Genomic DNA, 23190 nt, shown 5'->3' on the forward strand with positions numbered 1-23190 from the left:
AGAATCTGGAAATGCCAGTGACTTGCTTTCCCAGAATCCCTTGTGGCTAAGACAATGGCCAGGATCTATACTGGGTGATAATCGGATGCACCCACCAGGGACTTTGGAGAGGGAGCTGTAAGAAACAGGAAACTCAAAGAATCTTTTCTGACAGTGGTGATAGTTGCAGCAAGATAGTATCTCCAGGTGCCACAGTGGCAGTGCCGCTAGTGGCAGTATCCACTGTCCAGTTCCAGTGCTATCAGTGGCACCAGCTGCCATGGCTCTGCTGAGAGCAGTGTTGGTGTCCTCACCAGACCAGTTCTGTGGTATGACTTGGCTATTGTTTCTGCCTGGTTAGCATAGGCTCCAATCCCTGTGCTTTGCTCTTCCTGTGATTCTGTGAACTTTTAATACATTCATTTCTGTTTAGATCAGCCAAGGCCAGTCTCTGTGCAACTAAGAACTCTAACTAGTACAAAATGTTAAAAGGCATTTGGACATATGGCCTGAAGCTTAATAGATAAAATTGTTGGAGGTAAAATGTTATCATCAATGTTGTATAGATGGGAATTAAAACCATGAATATAGATAGAAAAGAGAATATGAAGTAAGAGAAGAAACTAAGAACCAAGCATCACCAGCTTCATCATCTAGTGGCTGGCTAGAGGAAGGTGAAATTGCAAATGAGTCTAAAAAGTGACTAGAGTAGAAGGAAGAGATGTGGGATAGTGTGGTGTTACAGAAACTAGAAGAGAGTAATTCAAGAAGGGAGAATTGGACAATAGTGTTAAATACTTCTCTTAGCAGTCTAAGAGAAAAAGTCTATTAGATCTAACAACTTGGAAATCATTGACGTCAGAGAACATTATTAAGCTTGAAAGAAGGGAGCAAAATCCAGATTATCGGACTACGTGGGGATGAAGAAATAGAGATGGTGAGAATAGACAACTCGAGAGATTTGGTTATAAAGGTGATATTCCAATTACAATTGCTGTGTAAAAAGCCAACCCAAACATAGTGGCATAAATCAAAGATTATTTTGTTATGCTCACGGATTCCATGTGTTGCAGGAAGGTGGACCCCTTTTAGGGCCCAAGAGTGGGCTCTTGTCTAACACTCGGAAATCAATTGTCTGAGGAGACACAAGTGCTGACAAAGCAAGAGACTTTACTGGGAAGGGGCGTCCAGGTGGAGAGCAGCAGGGTAAGGGAACCCAGGAGAACAGCCCTACCACGTGGCTCCCGGTCTCAGGTTTTATGGTAATGGGGTTAGTTTCCGGGTTGTGTCTGGCCAGTCATTCTGACTCAGGGTCCTTCCTGGTGGCACGCATCACTCAGCCAAGATGGATTCCAACGAGAAGGATTCTGGGAGGTTGGTAGGAGATATGGACTGGCATCTCCTCTCTCCTTTTGACCTTTCCCGAATTCTTCTGGTTGGTGGTAGCTTGTTAGTTCCACATTCCTTACCAGGACCTCCTGTTGTAAGATAACTCAAGCAAGTGGTTACTACCTTGTCTGGCCAGAGGGCGGTTTCAGTCAGTGGTTCCTCTAACACATGGGTCAAGAATTTGGCAAGTCACAGCAGAGATGGCTTGTCTCTGTTCCACAATGTCTGGAGTCTCAGCTGGGAAGACTCAAATGGCTGAGGGTGACTTGAACTGCTGGGAACTGGAATCACCTGGAGGTTTCTTCACTGACAGATCTAGTACCAAGGCTGGTGTAGCCGGAATTCAGCCTCTGTACCCTGGTACCGAATTGAATCTTGGAGACAGAATTTTGGGTGAAGTAGAAGAGAATAGGTTTATTGCTTTGCCAAGCAAAGGGGGCCTCAGAGAGATAATGCCCTCAAAACTGTGTGTCCCAAACTGGAGGGCATAGTGAGGAGTTTCACAGTAATGGTTCAAAGAGGAGGGTATGATCAGCTTGTGGACATTCTTCTGATTGGTTGGTGGTGAGGCAACTGGGAGTCAGCACCATCAGCCTGTGTGGGGTCTGTGTGCTTATGGGCAGCATACAGTTAACTTTTTTCACCTCCTGGGGTTTTAGTATCTTCAAAACAACTCAAAAGACATTGTTAGGTATAGCCCTTGAGGAGGAACCAGGACCCTGCCCCAAGGCTGTACTGTTGTTTCTTGATGCTCCTCCCTTGTCTCCTCATCCCCTCCCTTTCCTGATTAGCAACTGTTTGAACCTGCCCATTGGAGCTCAGGGAAGATCATGGAGGCTGAATGAAGCCTATTTCCTGTAATCAAGAAATGGGGGACACAGAAAGACTTTTGTGTCCAAGAGCCCCACAGGGTCTGCTCTGTTTCACTGGGACTACTTGAAAACTAGGCGCAGCTGTGACTGTCATCTGGAGCCCTAAACATGGCCTATTCATGTGACTTGAGCTTGCAGCATGCTGGCTGGGTTCCGAAATGGAGTGTCTCCAAAAGAGAGCATACCAAGAGGGGGTATTTCAAGAAAACTAGGAAGGAACTGCACAGTCTTTTATACCCAGCTACAGAAGTTGCATTGCCTCACTTGCCATATTCCATTGGTTAAAGTAGTCACAAGCCTACCAAGATTCAAGAAGAAGGGGATATAGCTGCGATCTCTTAAGGGGAAGAATGTCAGAAAATTTGGGGCTATGTTTTAAAACTATTCCAGGCAAAGAGACAGGATATTAGCTAGAAGGGGATATACATAAATGACCTTAAAATGTTTAATGATGATGGAAAGCATGAAGGTGAGAGGGAGATACTGAATATTCAGGAGGAACAATTAATAGTGGCTGAATCTCTACAAATTCAGGGAGAAGAAGATCAAAATCTTAAATAGAGGAAGAGCCCCTAGATCAGAAAAGTGATAACACTGCTATCCCCATTGAAATTGGGGGGGGGGCAAAGAGAAGAGTATGGATAGGTGTGTTGGTTTAAAAATGCCCACATATTCTTTGACATTGCTCCCTTCAAGAGGTAGATCCTAATTCCCCTCTGCATGAGTGTGAGCTGGACTTAGTGACTTGCTTCTAAATAATACAATAAAGCAGAAGTGATAGTGTTGGGTTTCGGAGTCTTGGCGATACAGGTGAAAGCAGCGTCCTGCTTTTTCTTTCTGTCTCGGATCAGTTGCTCTGGAAGAAGCCAACTGCCTGAGGATTCTCAGGCAGCCATGTGGAGATGAACAGAGGCTTCCTGCCAACAGCCATGTGAGTGATCCATCTTGGAGTGCATCCTCCCACCCTAGACAAGCCTTCAGCTGACTGCAGCCCCAGCTAACAGCTTGACTCTGCCTCAGGAGAGACCCTGAGCCAGAACCAACCAGCTAAGCTGCTCCTGAATTCCTGACCCTGATAAACCTTGTAAAGTACTCAATGTTTGTTGTTTTAAGCCATTAAGTTGTGGGGGTAATTTTTTATGAAACAACAGACAACTTATACAGATTGTGGTGATGAAAAGTGCTACCATAACAGGGACTTCCGTGGTGGTCCAGTGGTAAAGAATCCAACTTCCAATGCAAGGCACACGGGTTTGATCCCTGGTCAGGAACTAAGATCCCACATGCCACGGGGCAACTAAGCCCGCACGCCACAACTACTGAGCCTGCACACCTCAACTAGAGAGAGAAAACCCACACACCACAACTAGAGAGAAGCCCACATGCTGCAATGAAGAGCCCGCATGCCGCAACAAAAAGATCCTGCATGCCACCATGAAGATCCCGCATGCCACAATGAAGACCTGACACAGCCAAAAATAAAAGTAAATAAAATAAATATTTTTTTAAAAAGTACTACCATTGGGCTTCCCTGGTGGTGCAGTGGTTAAGAATCTGCCTGCCAATGCAGGGGACACGGGTTTGAGCCCTGGTCCAGGAAGACCCTGCATGTCACAGAGCAACTAAGCCCCTACGCCACAACTACTGAGCCCGTGCTCTAGAGCCTGTGAGCCACGACTACTGAAGCCCGTGTAGCTAGAGCCCGTGCTCTGCAACAAGAGAAGCCACCGCAATGAGAAGCCTGCGCACCACAACGAAGAGTAGCCCCCACTTACCACAACTAGAGAAAGCCCCTGCGCAGCAGGAAAGACTTAGCGCAGCCAAAAATAAATAAATTTTTTTTTTTAAAGTGCTACCATAACAAAAACCTAAAAATGTGACTTTGGAACTGAACAGTGGGTTGAAGCTGGAAGGACTTGTATGTAAGTGTTAGTGAAATCTTGAGCCTTTCAAAAAATAGTAGAGTCCTGGGCTTCCCTGTTGGCACAGTGGTTGAGAATCTGCCTGCCAATGCGGGGGACATGGGCTCAAGCCCTGGTCTGGGAAGATCCCACATGCCGCGGAGCAACTGGGCCCGTGAGCCACAATTACTGAGCCTGCACGTCTGGAGCCTGTGCTCCACAACAAGAGAGGCCGCGATAGTGAGAGGCCTGCGCACCGTGCTGAAGAGTGGCCCCCTCTTGCTGCAACTGGAGAAAGCCCTTGTATAGAAACGAAGACCCAACACAGCCAAAAATTAATTAATTAATTAATTAATTTTAAAAAATAGTAGAATCCTGATTGCCTTTGAGGAAGCTGTAAATGAGGACTTAAAGGAAAATCATAAAAATCTTACTGGACATTGAAGGAGATGGTGTCCTTGTTAAGTACTGGCAGAAATTTAGCAACACTGTTGCCTACTGTAAGGCAAAAAGTAGAAAATGTACCTAGTGAATTGGGTACTCTAGCTAAGGAGATTTCCAAGCAGAGTGTTGAAGAGGTCACCCGGTATCTTCTTGCCACTTGTAAAATATGAAAGAGAGAGATAAACCAAAGTAAGGACTGTTAAACCAAAGGAAACCAGAGCTTGCTGGTTTTGAAAAGTCCTAGCCTCTCCAAGTGGTAAATGATGCTAAAATTAAGAAATGGCTTCTGAGAACAGATTAAATGCCAGAAAACACAGTCTAAAGATGAAGTCAAGGGAGTAGCTGTAAAAGCCTTTGTTAAGATGAAGAAAGATCTAAGGTGGTACCTCAGAGCACTCTTCAGTTGATTTTAAAAGTCCTCTAAAGATTTAAGAATGTGACTCATGGATCCTCTCAATCAAACAATAGAATTCTAAGAAGTTTAAGGGCATTGTTCCTCAGCAGAGGGCCAGGATAGAGAAGAACTTACCTTGAAGAGCTTTGTGAGGGTGGCTTTTGTTTAACAGAGTGAACCCTAAGAAGATTCACAGGAGATACACGTTTTTAAAAGACTGTTCTGAGGAACACTGCTTAGACTGAAAGAATCAAAGGCAATACAAAATGAAAAAATATCTTCTGACCCCCAAAATTCAACTAGTAGGATGCAGTCTGTGCAGACTATGCAGTTGCAAACATGGGCTGTCTTTCATGCAAAAGGAAGAGTGACTCAGAGGGAAGAACCAAGAGCCCAGAAGGTAGAACCAAAAGCCATGGAGGATTATCACTAGGCCTTGAGTCCTAATCAAGGAATTTCCGACATTTGCTCAGCTGGATTTCAGAATTGCTATGGACCAATGATTCATTTGTTCCTGCATTTCTGCCTTTTTTGAATAGGAATGTCTATAGTGGTTATCTTATATGTACCCCCATTGCCTGTTTGGTGTGTATGAGGTAGATAACTTGTCTTTTTAGTTCATGGGTCTTCAGATCAAAAGAAGCTGTACTTGAGGAGCTGTACCTAAGGAATTACACCCTTAGGCAGATGTGGATTAGAGTGGTCAGAGACTCAATGAAATGGAATTTTTAACCAGTCCCTGAAATACGAACTGGAAATTAATGGACAGAAAGGAAGGGAGTATATTTTCTGAATTGGGGCAATGGTTTATTGATCATTGCTTCATTTGAATTCTGTTTGGCTGAGAGTGACAGAAAACCCAAAGTAACAATGGCTTAAACAAGATGGAAGTTTATTTTTCTCTCACAAAAGAATCTGGAGGTAGATTATGCAAGGCTAGTATAGAAGCTCCATTCTGTGAAGCCCTAAGGGAACCAGGCTGTTACCAACTCTCTGTTCTACCATTTCTAAAGTGTGGCCCTCATGCTCCTATTCTAAAATGGACCTCCAACTCCACATTCCAAGCAGAAGGATAGAGGAAGGGGAGAAGAGGAATAAAGGGCATGTACTTGTTGTCTCTTAAGGAAGATTATGGAACTGCCATATCACACTTTTATTTACATCCCATTGGCTAAAACTTAGTCTCATGGTCACATCTAGCTGCAAGAGAACCTAGGAAATATAACCTTTAAACAAGGTAGTAATGTGTATAGCTACATGTTCTATTACCAAAGAAGAAAGAGAGAAAAGATACCGAGGGACAGCTAATAGCCTTCTATAGTCAATATTGTTAATTGTAGATAATAGAATCCACTCTAGGTAGTTTAAACAGAAGGGGATTTATTAGGCAATATGAGATGGCTTATGAATCTCTAGGTGGTCCAGGGAATCATGTTTAATTGCTGAAAGTTCAGGACATTAGCAACCAAGAGAAACTGCCAACTCTACCACATGGCTATAGTTATAGAACTCCCAATGCTGCCTCTTCTTGATACTATGACATTAGGAATAGACAGGGCAGTCCCTGCCACAGCTACCCCAGAAGAACCAAGTGCCTTCAGACTCTGCTTGCAAGAAGAGCTGATCTACCCGTGAGTATGGCTTCTGCCTCACATTTCTCATTTCGTCCTTTCCAGTCTCAAGTCGATGCATCTATTTAGTGATGAACTATATAGCCTCAGGGGAGTCTAAGAAATACAGTTTCTAGCTTTCCAGCCTATGCAGTATAAGAATGCATACTAGAAATTGGGTCATTTGTAGAGATGTGGATGGATCTAGAATCTGTCATACAGAGTGAAGTAAGTCAGAAAGAGAAAAATATCGTATATTAATGCATATATGTGGAATCTAGAAAAAATGGTACAGATGAACCTATTTGTAGGGCAGGAATAGAGACGCAGATGTAGAGAACATGGTCACAGGGTGAGAAGGGGAGGGTGGGATGAATTGGGAGATTAGGATTGACATATATACACTACCATGTGTAAAATAGATAACTACTGGGAACCTGCTGTATAGCACAGGGAGCTCAGCTCGGTGCTCTGTGATGACCTAGATGAATGGGATTGGGGGTGGGGGGTGGGAGGGAGGTCCAAGAGTAAGGGGATATATGTATTCATATAGCTGATTCACTTCATTGTACAGCAGAAACTAACACAACATTGTAAAGCAACTATACTTCAATTAAAAAAAAAAGGAACACTATAAGGGGATTAGAAAGTATGTTTAGTGAGCCAATACACAGTATATGCAATAGTCCATCATTTTGTATACTAGTTATTCATACAACCTTCTCATAATTAAATTTCAAAAAACAGCAGTAGCAATAAAATAGTCCCACTTAATATAATTCAACCATCATTTTAGAAAAAAAAATTCTCGCCCTGTCTGTGAAAGGGAATACCCAATGTCTCATCAGGAACTGCATCAATTTCTGGGAAATGTTCATATCTTATCTGTTCAGTCATAATATAATATTCCTTTTTTTCTTTTACTTTGTCTGCATTGGGTCTTCGTTGCTGTGCGCAGGTTTTCTCTAGCTGTGGTGAGCAGGGGCTACTCTTTGTTGAGGTGAGCGGGCCTCTCATTGTGGTGGCTTCTCTTGTTGCAGAGCATGGGCTCTAGGCACATGGGCTTCAGTAGTTGTGGCATATGGGCTCAGTAGTTGTGGCTCATGGGCTCTAGAGCACAGGCTCAGTAGTTGTGGCGCAGAGGCTCAGTTGCTCCGTGGCATGTGGGATCTTCCTGGGCCAGGGGTTGAACCCATGTCCCCTGCATTGGCAGGTGGGTTCTTAACCACTGCGCCACCAGGGAAGTCCCACAATATGATATTCTGTAATCAAGAAAGAAAATGGGTGTAGCTACTACAGTCCTATTTCTGAAACTGGTCACAAGACAATAGTTGGCATTTATAATTTCCTTCCTCTACTCCCTAGTCTATGTTCCATATTCCATAATATCTTTTATCTCCTATGGTCTTTTTTACCTCAAATCTATTTTATTAGATTGTGGATTACTCTCTTCTGGATTCTTTTGATTCATATATGCCTGTCATAGCTTTTTCTATCCTATTTTTAACCTTTCCTTTTTCAAAAGAAATATATGCTTTGGTAAATCATATTGTTGGATTTTTAAAGCTAGTCTGAGAGTCTTGGCCTTTTAGTTTTGAATTTAATGCAATTACATTTATTGTATTTACAGTTAAATTCGGATTTACTTCCATCATATTTTTTATTCTTTTCCATTAGAGTTCATTACATGATGTTGAATATTGTTCCCTGTGCTATAAAATAGGACCTTCTTTACTGTCATATTATTTTATATTTTACATTTGCTTCATGTTTTATTTATTTTATGCTATTGTTGTTGTTCTTCCATATAGTTCATTGGCTATATTGAGTTTTCTTCTGCTGATTTAAAAGTTATATATTTACATTTTGTTTGAATTGTGGTTGCCCTTAATTTATTACCTATATTCATGTTTGTTTGTTTGTTTTACCCTTTTGGATAATTAAATGTATAAATATATATTTCTTCCCTTTAACAAGCAAATACTAAAGCACACCCTCATGTCTCTTTTTCTCCACCTTCCTCCAATATTGATATTTTGGATTTTTTTTGATATAATGGATTTTTTTTCTCTTTTTATCTTATTTGACATAAACCTTTTTTCTTTAAAGACAAAGATAAACTTTACCAAAGTATTTGAACACTCTTATTTCTTCCATCTCTTGGAGCATCCCCCAGATTTGTTTCTCATCCTACTTTCTTCAAGATCCTTTTTTAAAAATATATTTATTTACTTATTTATTTATTTGGCTGCACAGGATCTTTATTGTGGCATGTGGGATGTAGTTCCCTGACCAGGGATTGAACACAGGGCCCCTGCATTGGGAGCACAGAGTCTTAGCCACTGGACCACCAGGAAAGTCCCAAGATTGTTTTTAGATGTTTGTCTTTGTGCAGCAAAGCATCTAAAGCTTCGTGTGATGGAGAATATGTTTATTATGCTCTAAAATTTGAATGACAATTTGACTGGATATAAAATTCTAGAATCAGAGTTCTCTTCCTTTGATACTTTAAAGCATACTGCTCTATTCTTATCTTGCATCCAGTGTTGCTGCTGAGTAGTATGATATCAATTTGCTCTTTCTATGGGGACCTTTACAATTTTCTCTTTGTCTTTGATATTCTTACATTTTACATTTGATATTCTTAGATTTTGTTATAATGTGTCTAGATTTTCCCTTAATGCTCCTGTTTGGCACTCCATGGGCTCTGTTAGTCTAACACCTTTGATCCTTCTTTAATTCTGTGAAGTTTACCTTCATTATTTAAAATTTTATTTACTCCTCTCCATTTTCCCCCTTCCTGCTGGGACCCCTAATTTTCTAGATGTTGACATTTCTACTCCTATCCTCCATGTCTCTTGACTTTTCTTTTTATATTCTCTTTGTCCTTTCTTGCTATTTTATGGGAAATTTCTTCAATATGGTCTTGAAATTTACTATTTTTTCTTCACCCATATCTATTCTTCCATTTATTCTATCTCTTGTGTTCTTTCTTTCAAGTATTACTTTTTTTTTTTTTTTGCGGTACGCGGGTTTCTCACTGTTGTGGCCTCTCCTGTTGTGGAGCACAGGCTCCGGACGCGCAGGCTCAGCGGCCATGGCTCACGGGCCCAACCGCTCCGCGGCATGTGGGATCTTCCCAGACTGGGGCACGAACCCGTGTCCCCTGCATCGGCAGGTGGACTCTCAACCACTGCACCACCAGGGAAGCCCTCAAGTATTACATTTAAATGCTAATATTTCTTCATGGCTCTTTTTTATGATTTCTCATTATTGCCTCATATTGTTAATGTAATCTGTTATCTAAGTATATTTATCATTCCTATCTTAAAACTTTGATCCTTTTATTCCAATATTTCTTAGATTATATGTATGTAATTGTGTGTGTGTGTGTGTGTGTGTGTGTGTGTGATTTACTTTGTTGTTTTTTTATGATGGTTGTATTTTGGCCTGTGAACTCATGTTACCCTGGGAGTATTAGCTAGTCTGTCTGCTAATGCTTCTCACACTGTGCTTCTCAAACTGTGGTGAAGAACCAGATTGCTTTTTTCCCAATCTGTTGCAGGCCTATTTATTATATAAAACTTTTTACACGCCTACTTTCATTTTCTGTACTTATTATAAGCCAGGGACATCAGTCCTTGAACTATACTTTGACTAGTATTGTTGTAATGCATATTGGGAAATGGTATTGGTTCAGGGTAGTATATTGTATTAAACTTTCCAACTATTCCCTTCTTTTACTCTGAGAGGATTATATATCATCACCCATTGCTATGTGACTTTCAATGCCTCTCTGGAGACAGAGTGTTCTTCCCTGCTTCATCATCTGGTTTGGTTTTGTGACTGGCTTGGACCAGTGGAATATGAGCAGTGACAGCATGCCTGGTCTAAGCAGGAGCTTTAAGAGGCATCCTGTGTTTCCACCAGCTTTCTTGTTCTTCCATTCTGCTGCAAGAATAGTGTGACCCAAATAGGGGCTGCTCTTACAGCCCAGCCTATGCCCTAGAGTGAAGCACATGGAACCACAGAAGCTGACCTGCAGTCGCCAACATGTAATAAGCAATAAATATTTGTTGGTTGTTGTAAACCAAGCGTTGGCAAACTACAGTCCATGGGCCAAATCCAATCTATTATCTTTGTAAGGCTAAGATTTTTTTTTCACTTTTGAAAGGTTGAAAAGTAATCAAAACATGCATATATGTAAATTAATTTATGACAAAGGAGCCAAGAATATGTACTGGGGAAAGGACTGTCTCTTTAGTAAATGGTGTTGGGAAATTGGACAGCCACATGCAAAAGAATGAAACTGGACCACTATCTTATACCATACACAAAAATCAACTCAAAATGGATTAAAGCCTTGAATGTAAGGCCCAAAACCTTAAAATTCCTAGAAGAAAACTCACAGGCAGTAAGCTCCTTGACATAGATCTTGGTGATGACTTTTTGAATTTGACATCAAAAGCAAAGCGAACAAAGGCAAAAATAAACAAGTGGGATGGGCTTCCCTGGTGGCGCAGTGGTTAAGACTCCGCCTGCCAATGCAGGGGACACGAGTTTGAGCCCTGGTCCAGGAAGATCCCACATGCCATGGAGCAACTAAGCCCGTGCGCCACAACTACTGAGCCTGCGCTCTAGAACCCGTGAGGCTCAACTACTGAAGCCCACACACCTAGAGCCCATGCTCTGCAACAAGAGAAGCCACCACAATGAGAAGCTCATGCACCACAACAAAGAGTAGCCCCCGCTCACCACAACTAGAGAAAGCCCACGCACAGCAACAAAGACCCAACTCAGCCAAAAATAAATAAATAAATATAACAAAAAAGAAGTGGGACCACATCAAACTAAAAAGTTTTTGCATAGCAAAGGAAACAATCAACAAAATAAAAAGGCAACATATTGAATGGGAGAAAATATTTGCGTATTATTTATCTGCTAAGAGGTTAATATCCAAAATACATAAAGAACTCAAACAACTCAACAGCAAAAAAACAAACAGTCTGATTTTAAAATGAGCAGAGGATCTGAATATACATTTTTAAAAAGAAGACACACAAATGGCCAACAGGTACCTGAAAAGGGGCTCAGCATCACTATCATCAGGGCAATGCAAATCAGAACTCACACCTGGGGACTTCCCTGGTGGTACAGTGGTTAAGAATCCACCTGCCAATGCAGGGGACACAGGTTCAAGCCCTGGTCCGGGAAGATCCCACATGCCACGGAGCAGCTAAGCCCATGCGCCACAACTACTGAGCCTGCGTTCTAGAGCCTGCGAGCCACAACTACTGAGCCCACACACTGCAACTACTGAAGCCTGCGTGCCTAGAGCCATGCTCTGTAGCAAGAGAAGCCACCATGATGAGAAGCCCGCACACCACAACAAAGAGTAGCCCCTGCTCACCACTAGAGAAAGCCCATGCACAGCAAAGAAGACCCAATGCAGCCAAAAATAACTAAATACATTTATTAAAAAAAAAAAGCCTCACACCTGTTAGAATAGCCGTTATCAAAAAGGCAAGCTGTAAGTATTGGTGAGGATGTAGAGAAAAGGGAGCCATAGTGCACTGTTAGTGGGAATGTAAATTGGTCCAGCCACTATGGAAAACAGTATGGCAGTTCCTCAAAAAATTAAAAATAGAACTACCATATGATCCAGTAATTCCAACTCTGGGTATTTACCTGAAGGAAACAAAAACACTAACTCAAAAAGACACATGCACCCCCCATGTTCATTTGCTGCATTATTTACAATAGTCAAGACATGGAAGCAGCCTAAATGTCCATCAATGGATGAATGTATAAAGAAAATGTAATGTATATATACAATGGAATATTATTTGGCCCAAAAAAAGAATGAAATCTTGCCATTTGTGACAATATGGGTGACCCTGAGGGCATCATGCTAAGTGAAATAAGTCAGAAAAAGATAAATACCATATGATCTCACTTATATGTGAAATCTAAACAAAACAAAACAAATGAGCTCATAGATACAGAGAAGAGATGGGTGGTTGCCAGAGGCAGGGAGGTGGGGGATGGGCAAAATAGGTGACCCCCAAAGGTACAAACTTCCAGTTGTAAAATAAATAAGTCATGAGGACGTAATGTACAGCATGGTGACTATAGTTAACAATATTGTACATTTGAAAGTTGCTAAGAGAGTAGATCTCAAACATTCTCATCAGCAGGAAAAAAATTTGTAACTATGTGTGGTGCCGATATTAACTAGACTTTTTGTGGTGATCATTTCACAATATATACAAATACTGAATCATTATGATGTACACCTGCAACTAATATAATGTTATACGTCAATTATATCTCAAAAAAAGGTAATCAAAAGAAGAAGAATATTTTGTGACACGTGAAAGCTACATGAAGTTCAAACTTTAGTGTTCATAAAATTTTGTCAGAACACAGTCATACTCATTCCTTTATGTATGTCTCTGGCTGCTTTCATGCCACAAGGGCAGAGCTGAAGGGCAGCAGCAGGGACCCTATACCCCACAAAGCCCAAAATATTTACTATCCAGCCCTTCACAGAAGTTTGCCAGCCTCTGTTGTAAGCTACAGAGATTATGAGGTTGGTTGGTACCTCAGCAAAAATGACTAATATAGTCAAGATGAGTTTAAGGAGAGATAGGGGAGTAGCCCCAGAGAAGGGAGTGCCAGGCACCACAGAACTATTCTGGGTCATTCCCATTTGCTCTCACTGTGGACACGCAGCCCTTCTGAACTCTTACCTTGGAGCTCTTCCAGAGAAGTAGCATTGGGATGAGGTGGTCTCTTAGCATATAATTCCTTAGCTTTGTGTATTTGGAAGAGAGGCTGGCAGAGAGAATGCCCACGTGCTGTAGTCAGCCCACTCCCATCTCTAATCCCCCAGCAGGACTTGGCACTGAGTCGATATTAGTCTGTCCGTACTGGTAGCCTGGGGTTTTGCTCTTTGCACTGCAACCTGAACCTGTTGAAAATATCTTTATTTCTCTGGGCCCCACTCAAAATTGGTAGTCCTTTGGGTTACTTGGCAAATGGATCAGAGCAACACCCAGATGTGCTATATGTGGCCTCCAAAATTCATATTCATACAAGTGCGCCGCTTCTCCTTCTCCTTCACCTTCTCCTTCTTCTTTTACTTCTTCTCCTTCTTCTTCATTGAAGTAGACATGACATACAATATGACAAGTGTGCTTCATAATGGTAGGTATTGGAAAGCGCAGCAACTTGCTTTTTACTTAAAGGAACTATCCTTACATGCCTTAGGCCACTGGAACCTAGAAAGTTCACCGAGGTGGGAGCCCCTTGAATTATCATGGAGCTTCCCTTGCATCCTCTGGCCTGTATGTGTCCGACCAATGCATCTAGATACTTGTTCTCTTCACCAGGTCCTATTGCTACAATGTCATCACTGACATGGCAGGCATCTTATATGACCACGTTACCCAGTATAACAAGTTGTATGGAAATCTCAGTGGAGGGCTAGCCAGACCACCAGCCGGGAATGGTGATGCCTGTGGTTGGGCTCCAGGACCCAGAGCTGTGATAGCTCATTCCAGCCAAGGGAGCTGCAGAGAGTCAAAGATAACTTCCGAACCAAATCCTTGGAGGAAACCCAAGGTTAAGCCAGGGAAACCAAGTTCAAATTGTGGAAATAGGATAAATACGGCTGTCGGAACAGAGTAGGAGCAAGGTAAGGCATGAGCCCTCACATATGAATAGTATCTTCGTTGACTGTAGGATTCTCGGATCAGTCCTCTTTTCTCCAAGGCCTGGAATGTTCCATTGTCTTCTAGATTCCACTTTTGCTAATGAGTTGTCTGATGCCAGTTCAATTCCCTTTCCTTGATAAGAAAACTATTTTCTCTATCTGGAAGCTTGTAAAAATTTTCTTTGGCCCTTGGACTTCTGAAATTTCACCAGGACTAGTCTAGGTGTGTGTCCTTTTTCATTTGCCTCTTTCTACCCTCTCCCTCATTCATTTGACTACAACCACCTCAGTCTGACAAGCCAGTTCCTGCCTCAGGGCCTTTTACTGTCTCTTTTTAAAATTGTGGTGAAATATACATAACATAAAATTTACGATTTTAACCATTTTTTTAGTGTACAATTCAGTGGCGCTAAGAACATCCACAGTGTTGTACAACCATCACCGGTATTCATTTCCAGAACTTTTTCATCATCCCAAACAGACACTCTGTAGCAACTAAACAGTAACTCCCGGGCTTCCCTGGTGGCGCAGTGGTTGAGAGTTCGCCTGACGATACAGGGGACACGGGTTCGTGCCCCGGTCAGGGAAGATCCCATATGCCGCGGAGCAGCTGGGCCCGTGAGCCATGGCCGCTGAGCCTGCGCGTCTGGAGCCTGTGCTCCGCAACGGGAGAGGCCACGCAGTGAGAGGCCCGCATACTGCAAAAACAAAACAAAACAAACAGTAACTCCCCATTTCCCCTGCCCCCAGCCCCTAGTTCTCTCTAATCTATGAATTTGCCTATTCTAGGTACCTCATCAGGACCTTTTATTCCTATTCCCTCTCACTGGTTTCTTCATTTTCAGATCTCAGTTCCATTGTCACCACCTCAAGAGAAGCCTGCCTTGATCACCTCACCAAAGCAGCACTCCCCAATCCAGTAAGTCTCTATTCCAATACTCTATAACCTTATCACCATCTGAAAATTATGTTGCGTATGTTTTGTTATTGTCTATCCTCCCCAACTAAAATATATGATTCATGCCTTGTCTATCTTGATTACTGCTGTGTCCTTAGCATTCAGGACAAGTCTTAGGAAGTGTTTGTTGAATGAATGAGTGACAGTGGAATATAAGAAGTGTTTTTTTCTCCCGTGGGCTTAGAGCAAACAGTTCGCAAGCTGGGATCTTTGTGTTGAGGTACGTGGAAGTGTCCTTTCTGTTTGCTGGAGGCCAGCAGGAAGCATTGAGTTCAGCCCAGCATGGCAGCTTCCTCCATGCCACCTGCATCTGAGAAATACAAGCTTCTCCCAGTGCTGCATGCAGAAAGCAAGCATCAGTATCTTTGCCCTGGCTACCTCCTGGGAGGAAACACTGTCTTCCAACATTGCATCCTTTGACCTCTCCCCAAGCTGTGCTCCATTTTGCAAATGCTGATGGTCTATGCCTTCTTCGCAAGAACTCAGGGTCTTGGATGTACCTGAGATCTCCCCCAGACTCCAACAGGGTCAGTTATCGAGTGGTTCAGCTGTCCCAGCAGAGAGTTGGAGAAGGTGGAGGAGAATGTACGCATTCTGATTTGTTTTCTTAAATGGAAGAGAAGGAGATAGAGTTAGAGGCAGCAATTTTGTGTAGCACACAGCCTATCTTATCTATGCTACAGATGGTAATGAGCAACCATTACTGATGCTCCACTGATAGTTGAAGCAACTTTGAATTATAGACGTTGTGTTACTCTCTCAAATTAATGGAGGGTTGTTTCAGCAAAAACCTGGCACAGGTATGGAACTGTTATGAATATGAACGTTAGCTGTCCTGTCCTAGAGCCCCAAATCCAAACTACTTACAGTGGTTCACAGGATCTTTCACAGTCCTTACCATCCCCTCCAGCCTCCTCTCCCCCAGCCTGTGGAGCAACCTCACTTACAATCCCCAAAATGTCATGTGCTTCCTCTTGCCTCTGCATATACTTTCTTCCCTCCATCTGGATTTTATTACGCTCCACCCCCACTTGCCTTGAAAACTCTTAATTTCCTTCAAGATTCAGTTCAGACATCACCCTGTGAAATCCCTAGAGGTAAGTGCTCCCTCTTCTCTGCTTCCCTGTGGCCCTAAACAAACATCTCCATTACTGTCCTTATGAAAAGTTTTCATAACTTTTCCTTGGTCCATTTCTTTCAACTACTGAGGGCAGGCATTTTATCTTATTTCACTGTGTAATCTCCATGTATGTGCCCTGTATCAGATATACTGCTGATATCAATCAGTGCCTGGTCAGGAGACAGAAACCACACCACGAATTTAGTATAAAAAATTATTAACTAGTAAACGAGATAGACAGATAGATAGATTATAAAGATTATACAATTATGGAGCCAGGCAAGTCCAAAGCTGCAGTGTGGGCCAGAGGGCTCAAGACCTGAAAGAGCCAACGTTCCAGTTCAGTCCAAAGGCAGTCTGCTGGTGAGTTCCCTGTTTCTCACAGAGGCCAGTCTTTTTGTTCTATTCAGTCCTTCAACTGATTGGACAAAGCCCACCCACATTATGGAGGGCAATCTGCTTTACCCAAAGTTCATCAATTTAAATGTTAATCTCATCCAAAAACACCCTCTAAGTTGACACATAAAATTGATCATCACAGGTGGTTATCTACTAAAAGGGTAAAAGAAAACAGGAATAGCAAATGTAGCAAATGGCAAAGAAAACAGGAGAAGCTAACACCTCTAGGGTTGAAGGAAAGTACTGAAGGAGGGAACAGGTTTGCAAGACTCCCCAACCTTCTTCAGCTCTTGACAAGACTGAGATTCAGACAACTGTGGAGAATGTATTTGCAGCCCACTGGATGGTGAAGTTCACTGAAGTGCCGCAGACCTGGACTGGAGGATCAGAGGACAGCCACAAGGATGCCAGTATATCTTGCTAAGTGAACACTACTACATTGGCAGCTGCCATGAAGGATCAAGAAGACAGGCCCACTAGGTCCAGGACAAGAAACCCCTGTCTCTGCTTTTGTAATATCCCTCCAGTGTCCTCTGTTAACTAGGCTTAGGATTGCCCCAGCTGACGAAGAAGACTTGTCTATAGGGTCCAGCTCATTTCATGAAGCCGGGCAAAGAAGGGTAGATTGGGCTTCCCTGGTGGTGCAGTGGTTAAGAATCCGCCTGCCAATGCAGGGGACACGGGTTCGAGCCCTACTCCGGGAATATTCCTCATGCCGCAGAGAAACTAAGCCCGTGTGCCACAACTACTGAGCCTGCGCTCTAGAGTCTGTGAGCCACAACTACTGAGCCTGAGTGCCACAACTACTGAAGCCCATGTGCCTAGAGCCCATGCTCTGCAACAAGAGAAGCCACCCAATGAGAAGCCTGCACACTGCAATGAAGAGTAACCCCTGCTTGCCGCAACTGCAGAAAAGCCTGCGTGCAGCAACAAAGAACAAATGCAGCCAAAAATAAAAATAAATTAATTAATTAAAAAAAAAGAAGGGTAGATTTAGAGCTAAGTGACAATAAATTGATAACTTGCTACAGTTGAGGAATAAATAAATAATAAACAATAAATAAATAAATAAATAAATGTCTTTATCACCAAAAACTGTAACTAATTAGGAAGGTCATGTGTTGTCTGAGATATTCAAATGAGAAAAATTTTAAATTTAATGAAGGGAGTGGGGCTCTTCATAGGAAGGAAAGGGGGAAATAGGCTATAAGACAGGATCATGGTGACCAGGGAGATAGAGAATAATAAAGCACTATGAGGACAACAAGATGGGCAGATACCTGTGAAGCTGTACCAGCTCTTTAACAAATGTAATTATCTTACCCTTATCCCAGAATTAGAAACCTTTGTACTTTGTATGCTTGTTATTCCAGTGACCATAAATTCATTCCCATGCCACAGCTCAAAACACATTATCAGAATAAACTATTTTCCAATTTTTGAATTTATTTTCATGAAAACATTTACAAAGGGAATAAAAATTAAATCTCACTTCATTTCATTTAATGTTTTCCTTTAAGTCCAGTGGTTAGGACTCTGTGCTCTCAATGCCTAGGGCCTGGGTTCAATCCTTGGTCAGGGAACTAAGATCCCACAAGCTGCGCAGTGTGGCCAAAAACAAACAAAAAAATGTATTGCTTTATCCAAAATAATATCTTTTTTTAAAATATATATATTTCAAATCATTATAATTTCAGTTTTTCTTTTTTTTAAAAAAACCGCACATTTGCTTATTTATTTATTTTTTGGCTGTGTTGGGTCTTCGTTTCTGTGCGAGGGCTTTCTCTAGTTGTGGCAAGCGGGGGCCACTCTTCATCGCGGTGCGCAGGCCTCTCACTATTGCGGCCTCTCTTGTTGCGGATCACAGGCTCCAGACGCGCAGGCTCAGTAGTTGTGGCTCACGGGCCTACTTGCTCCGCGGCATGTGGGATCTTCCCAGACCAGGGCTTGAACCCGTGTCTCCTGCATTAGCAAGCAGATTCTCAACCACTGCGCCACCAGGGAAGCCCCAAAATGATATCTTATTTAAAGTTATTCGTTAATGTAATATTAGGCTAGCATTTCCACAATTCATTCTGTTTATCTCCCTACTCTATTGGCTACAAAATGTTACCCCAAAAAGGGAAAGTCCTCGTTTATCAAGATAAATTGTGCTAGACCCAGATTTGCTCAGTCCCCTTTTCTCTCACTGCTGTTGAAGACTCCCCCAGAAGGACTGCCTGGTAGTAAGCACATTCCTCTAGGCGGCAGGAGGGAGGCTTGCCAAGTTCCTAAGGCAGAAGTGATACTGTCTTGGTGCTCCCCAACCTTGTCCAGGAGGACCTATTGTGGGGACTACTCTTGGCCCCCCAAGTTGCTCACAGGCACAACCCACTCTTAAGCCTCAGAACTACCTCTGGGGCTTATCTGTTGCTGCTGAGACAAAATGTTCTACAAGACCCACTCAGCACGCATGCTTCCAGACTGGCTGGCTAGGCTGGTTCCAGAAATGTGAGGGAGTTGATGCCTTTTGGCGTACACTTTGGTGAGATACAGGAAGCAGCAGATACCTTCTCCCTTCTTCCCCACCATGGACAGTTAGGGGATGCAGTAATTTCATACAGCCTTGCTGATGACATCCCCGGAGACCAATCACCTGTACTTGTTATGAAGCTGTGGCCAGCTCAGTAAGGCATGTATATCTTTATTGAATTCCTTTCCTGCTTTACTCCCCTTTCTCCCTCACTCCTGCTTCCCTGGGACTGCACTGTCCCCCAGAGTGTTAGCACATAAGCTTTTGCCTCAGGCTTTGCTCTCTAGGGAACTAGGCTAAGACACCAGTGTTCTCATTCTACTTTCTTCCCCCAAAGGTTACCATTATTAACAGTTTAATATGGATCCTCTATTAATTGACTCACATAAATGAGGTTTACTTGTATTAAGTATTGTGTAGTTTGTTTTATGTCCATGATATCAAACTACACTTTTCCCCTGAGGTTCGTTTTTTTTTGTTTGTTTGTTTGTTTTGCGGTACGCGGGCCTCTCACTGCTGTGGCCTCTCCCATTAAGGAGCACAGGCTCCGGACGCGCAGGCTCAGCGGCCATGGCTCACGGGCTCAGCCGCTCCGCGGCGTGTGGGATCTTCCCGGACCGGGGCACGAACCCGTGTCCCCTGCATCGGCAGGCGGACTCTCAACCACTGCGCCACCAGGGAAGCCCTGATGTTCGTTTTTAACAATATGTTTTGGATATCTTCCCATGTCAGTACACAAAAAATTGATCTCATTCTTTTTTCCCAATATTTTGTTTTGAAAATTTTCAATCATACAGCAAAGTTGAAAGAATTTTACAATGAATACCCATATACTCACCACCTAGACCCTTCCATTAACATTTTACTAGACTTGTATCTATCCATCCCTCCATTCATCCATTCATTTTCCCTTTTGATGCATTCCTAAGTAAATTGCAGGCATCAGTACACCTCCCCCTTAAAAAATCAGTATGAATATCATTAATTACAGTATAATGTTTATATATATTTTTTGTTCCAGGTAAAATGTATATACAATGGAATGCACAAATCTTAAGGCTGCTTTTGCTGAGTTATAAAAAATTCATACACCTGTGTAATCAAAACCCATATAAATACATAGAACATTATCATCACCCCAGTAAATTCCCTTAGGTCAATTTCTGCCCTTAATCCCCCATTGTCAACAATTGTTCCAATTTTATTTCATCAAAGTTTAGTTTTACCTGTTCTAGAACTTCATATAAATGGAATTACAAAATACGTGCTCTTTTGTGTAAGAGTTATGTCACTCAGCATAATGTTTTTGAGATTCACTGTTGTTCCTTACATAATTGAGTAGTACTCCACTGTATGAACTTATAAGTGTTTATGTATCTATTCCCCTACTTATGGATCCCAGTCTGTTTCCAGGTTTTGGGCCATTATGAATAGAGCTGCTCTGCACATTCTTGTACAAGTCTTTCTATGCACAAAAGTTTTCATTTCTCTTGAGAAAACACCGAGGAGTGGAATTGCTGATTTATAGGGTAGGTATTTGTTTAGTTTTATAAAAAACTGCCTTCTTTTTTCCAAAGTGGCTATACCATTTTACACCTCCAAAAACAAAGTATGTGAGAACCAGTTACTGCACACCCATGCCAACATTTGGTGGTGTCAGTTTTATTCATGTTAGACATTCTGGTGGGTGTGTAGTGAAATAGCATTGTGATGGTATTATCTTTAAGGGCTGCATAGTATTGCGTGGTATATATATATCATAACTTTCTTGACTATTCCCTATCAATGGACATTAGAGTTATTTTCAACTTTTCCTATTACAGGCATACCTTGGAGATATTTTGGGTTCAGTTCTAGACCACCACCATAAAGCAAATATTGCAATAAAGTGAGTCACATGCATTTTTGAAGTTTCCCAGTGCATATAAAAGTTATATTTACACTATACTATAGTTTACTAAGTGTGTGATAGCATTATGTCTAAAAAATGTACATACCTTAATTGAAATACTTTAATTTAAAAATACTTTATTGCTAAAAATTGCTAACCATCATCTGAGCCTTCAACAAGTCATAGTAGTAACATCGAAGATCACTGATCAAAGATCCCCCTAACAAATATAGTAATAATGAAAAGTTTGAAATATTGGGAGAATCGCCAAAATGTGACACAGAGACATGAAGTGAGCAAATGCTGTTGGAAAAATGGTACCAATAGACTTGTTCGACACAGGGTTGCCGCGGACCTTCAATTTGTTAAAAACTCAGTATCTGTGAAGCACAATAAAGCCAAGTGCAATAAAATGAGATATGCCTTACAAACAATGATGCACAGACATGTATCCACTCATGTGTCTGATTTGTAATGTGTCAACTTGGTTGGGCTAAACTACATTTCCCAGAATTTCCTCTCTTGTATATTTCATTTAGTGTGGGCCACAAGGGAGATTTGGAGGACAGAAGGAAAGCAGCAGGCATTGTATAGTTCATACACCTTGTTGGTGATCTGCTGACTAACCTCCTTAGAGGTAAAGCAACAGATGGACCTGCAACTTCTCTACCTTCCCCTGGATCCTCCTTCAGCTTCTCCAACTCCTGGGCCAGTTACACATATTTTGCTCTGTGACAAAGGGCTCTGGCTTCTGCAGGATGCCCATATCAGCAAGAATGGAAGCAGTGAAAACTAACATGGGTTCCATTCCATCCCTGTGGTGTGCTAGCTCTTGCTTGTGGGTCCAGTCTGCTTCTGATCTCCCCATTTACCTCCATCTTCCCTTACACATTGCCTGCCTGAGTGTCTGCAAAAGAGTTTCCCTAGAATTAGAATCGCTAGGTCAAAGGGTATGCCTATTTAAAATTTTGACGTACTGACAAATTGCCCTTCAAAAGATGCTACCAATTTGCCCTCTCACAAATGGTGTATCAGGATGCTCATTCTCCTGCAACTTCATCAAACTGGATTATTATGAATCACTTTAATTGCTGACAATTTGATTGGTTAAAAATAATAACTATGGAAAATTCCCTAGTGGTCCAGTGGTTAGGACTCCAAGTTTCACTGCCGAGGGCCCGGGTTCAATCCCTGATTGGGGAACTAAGATCCCACAAGCCACGCAAGTGCAGCCAATAAATAAATAAATTTAAGAATAACTACTGTTTTAATTTTCATCCCTGCTGATCAGTAAGGCTGAACATCTTTTCATATGATATTGGGTATTATCTTTCTTCTTCTGTAAATTCTTGTCTTTTTTCCTATTGAGATATTTGGGCTTTTTCTTAAGGAGTTCTTTATGTATTATTGTTATTAATCCTTTTTCTGTTACATGTTTGGCAAATATATGACTGCAATCTTTCTTATCTTTTAATCTTGCTTGTAATATCTTTCACTCTACAAAATATTTTGATGTAGTAAAACCTGTTCATCCTTTTCTTTTATTGTCTTTGTGTTTTCTAGTCTTCCTTAGGAACAATTTTCTCACATAAAGATTATAAAATATTATGCTTTACTTTCCTTTAATACTTTTATAACTTTGTCTTTTTATGTTTAGAACTCTGATCCATCTAAATTCTATTTTGATGTATAGGATCTAATTTTTTTTCCAATATACTTATCCAATTGTCCCAATGGTATTTATATAATAAGTCATCCTTTTCTTATGCGTTTAAAAAGTCACTTTTATCAGATATTAAATTTACATATATTCAAGAATCTTTTTCTGGATGTGTTATTCTGTTCCATTCATCTATTATCCATTGATGTACTAATACCATACTGGTTTGATTACTGTAGCTTTGTATTATATTTTACAACACTAATTTTAAGTGGAATAACTTTTTTATTAAGGCTTAATAAGGTAAATTTCCTTTTCTGACCATTTTAGTATTCATTTTTACA

The 23190-nt window shown here is 41.6% G+C and overlaps 1 protein-coding gene across 3 annotated transcripts in view; it reads left to right on the forward strand.

Moving 5' to 3' along the window:
* The window catches only part of ZBTB8OS (zinc finger and BTB domain containing 8 opposite strand), a 130274-nt gene that overhangs the window by 76626 nt on the left and 30458 nt on the right, over positions 1–23190 (forward strand). The window contains exons 7-9 of one of the 3 annotated variants that reach the window (XR_009565926.2): positions 15152–15225; positions 20709–20824; positions 21119–21183. Coding sequence is in view for 2 of the 3 variants with exons in the window: in XM_060308414.2 (XP_060164397.1) it covers positions 15152–15225; positions 20709–20823 (189 nt within the window). In the remaining variant the exon portion in view is untranslated. Of the gene's footprint in view, positions 1–15151; positions 15226–20708; positions 20825–21118; positions 22670–23190 lie in introns of those variants that run through there. The other 2 variants (XM_060308414.2, XM_070045586.1) reach the window with 2 other exon arrangements.

The sequence above is a fragment of the Globicephala melas genome, chromosome 1, assembly GCF_963455315.2.
Source record: "Globicephala melas chromosome 1, mGloMel1.2, whole genome shotgun sequence".
Taxonomy (NCBI): Eukaryota; Metazoa; Chordata; class Mammalia; order Artiodactyla; family Delphinidae; genus Globicephala; species Globicephala melas.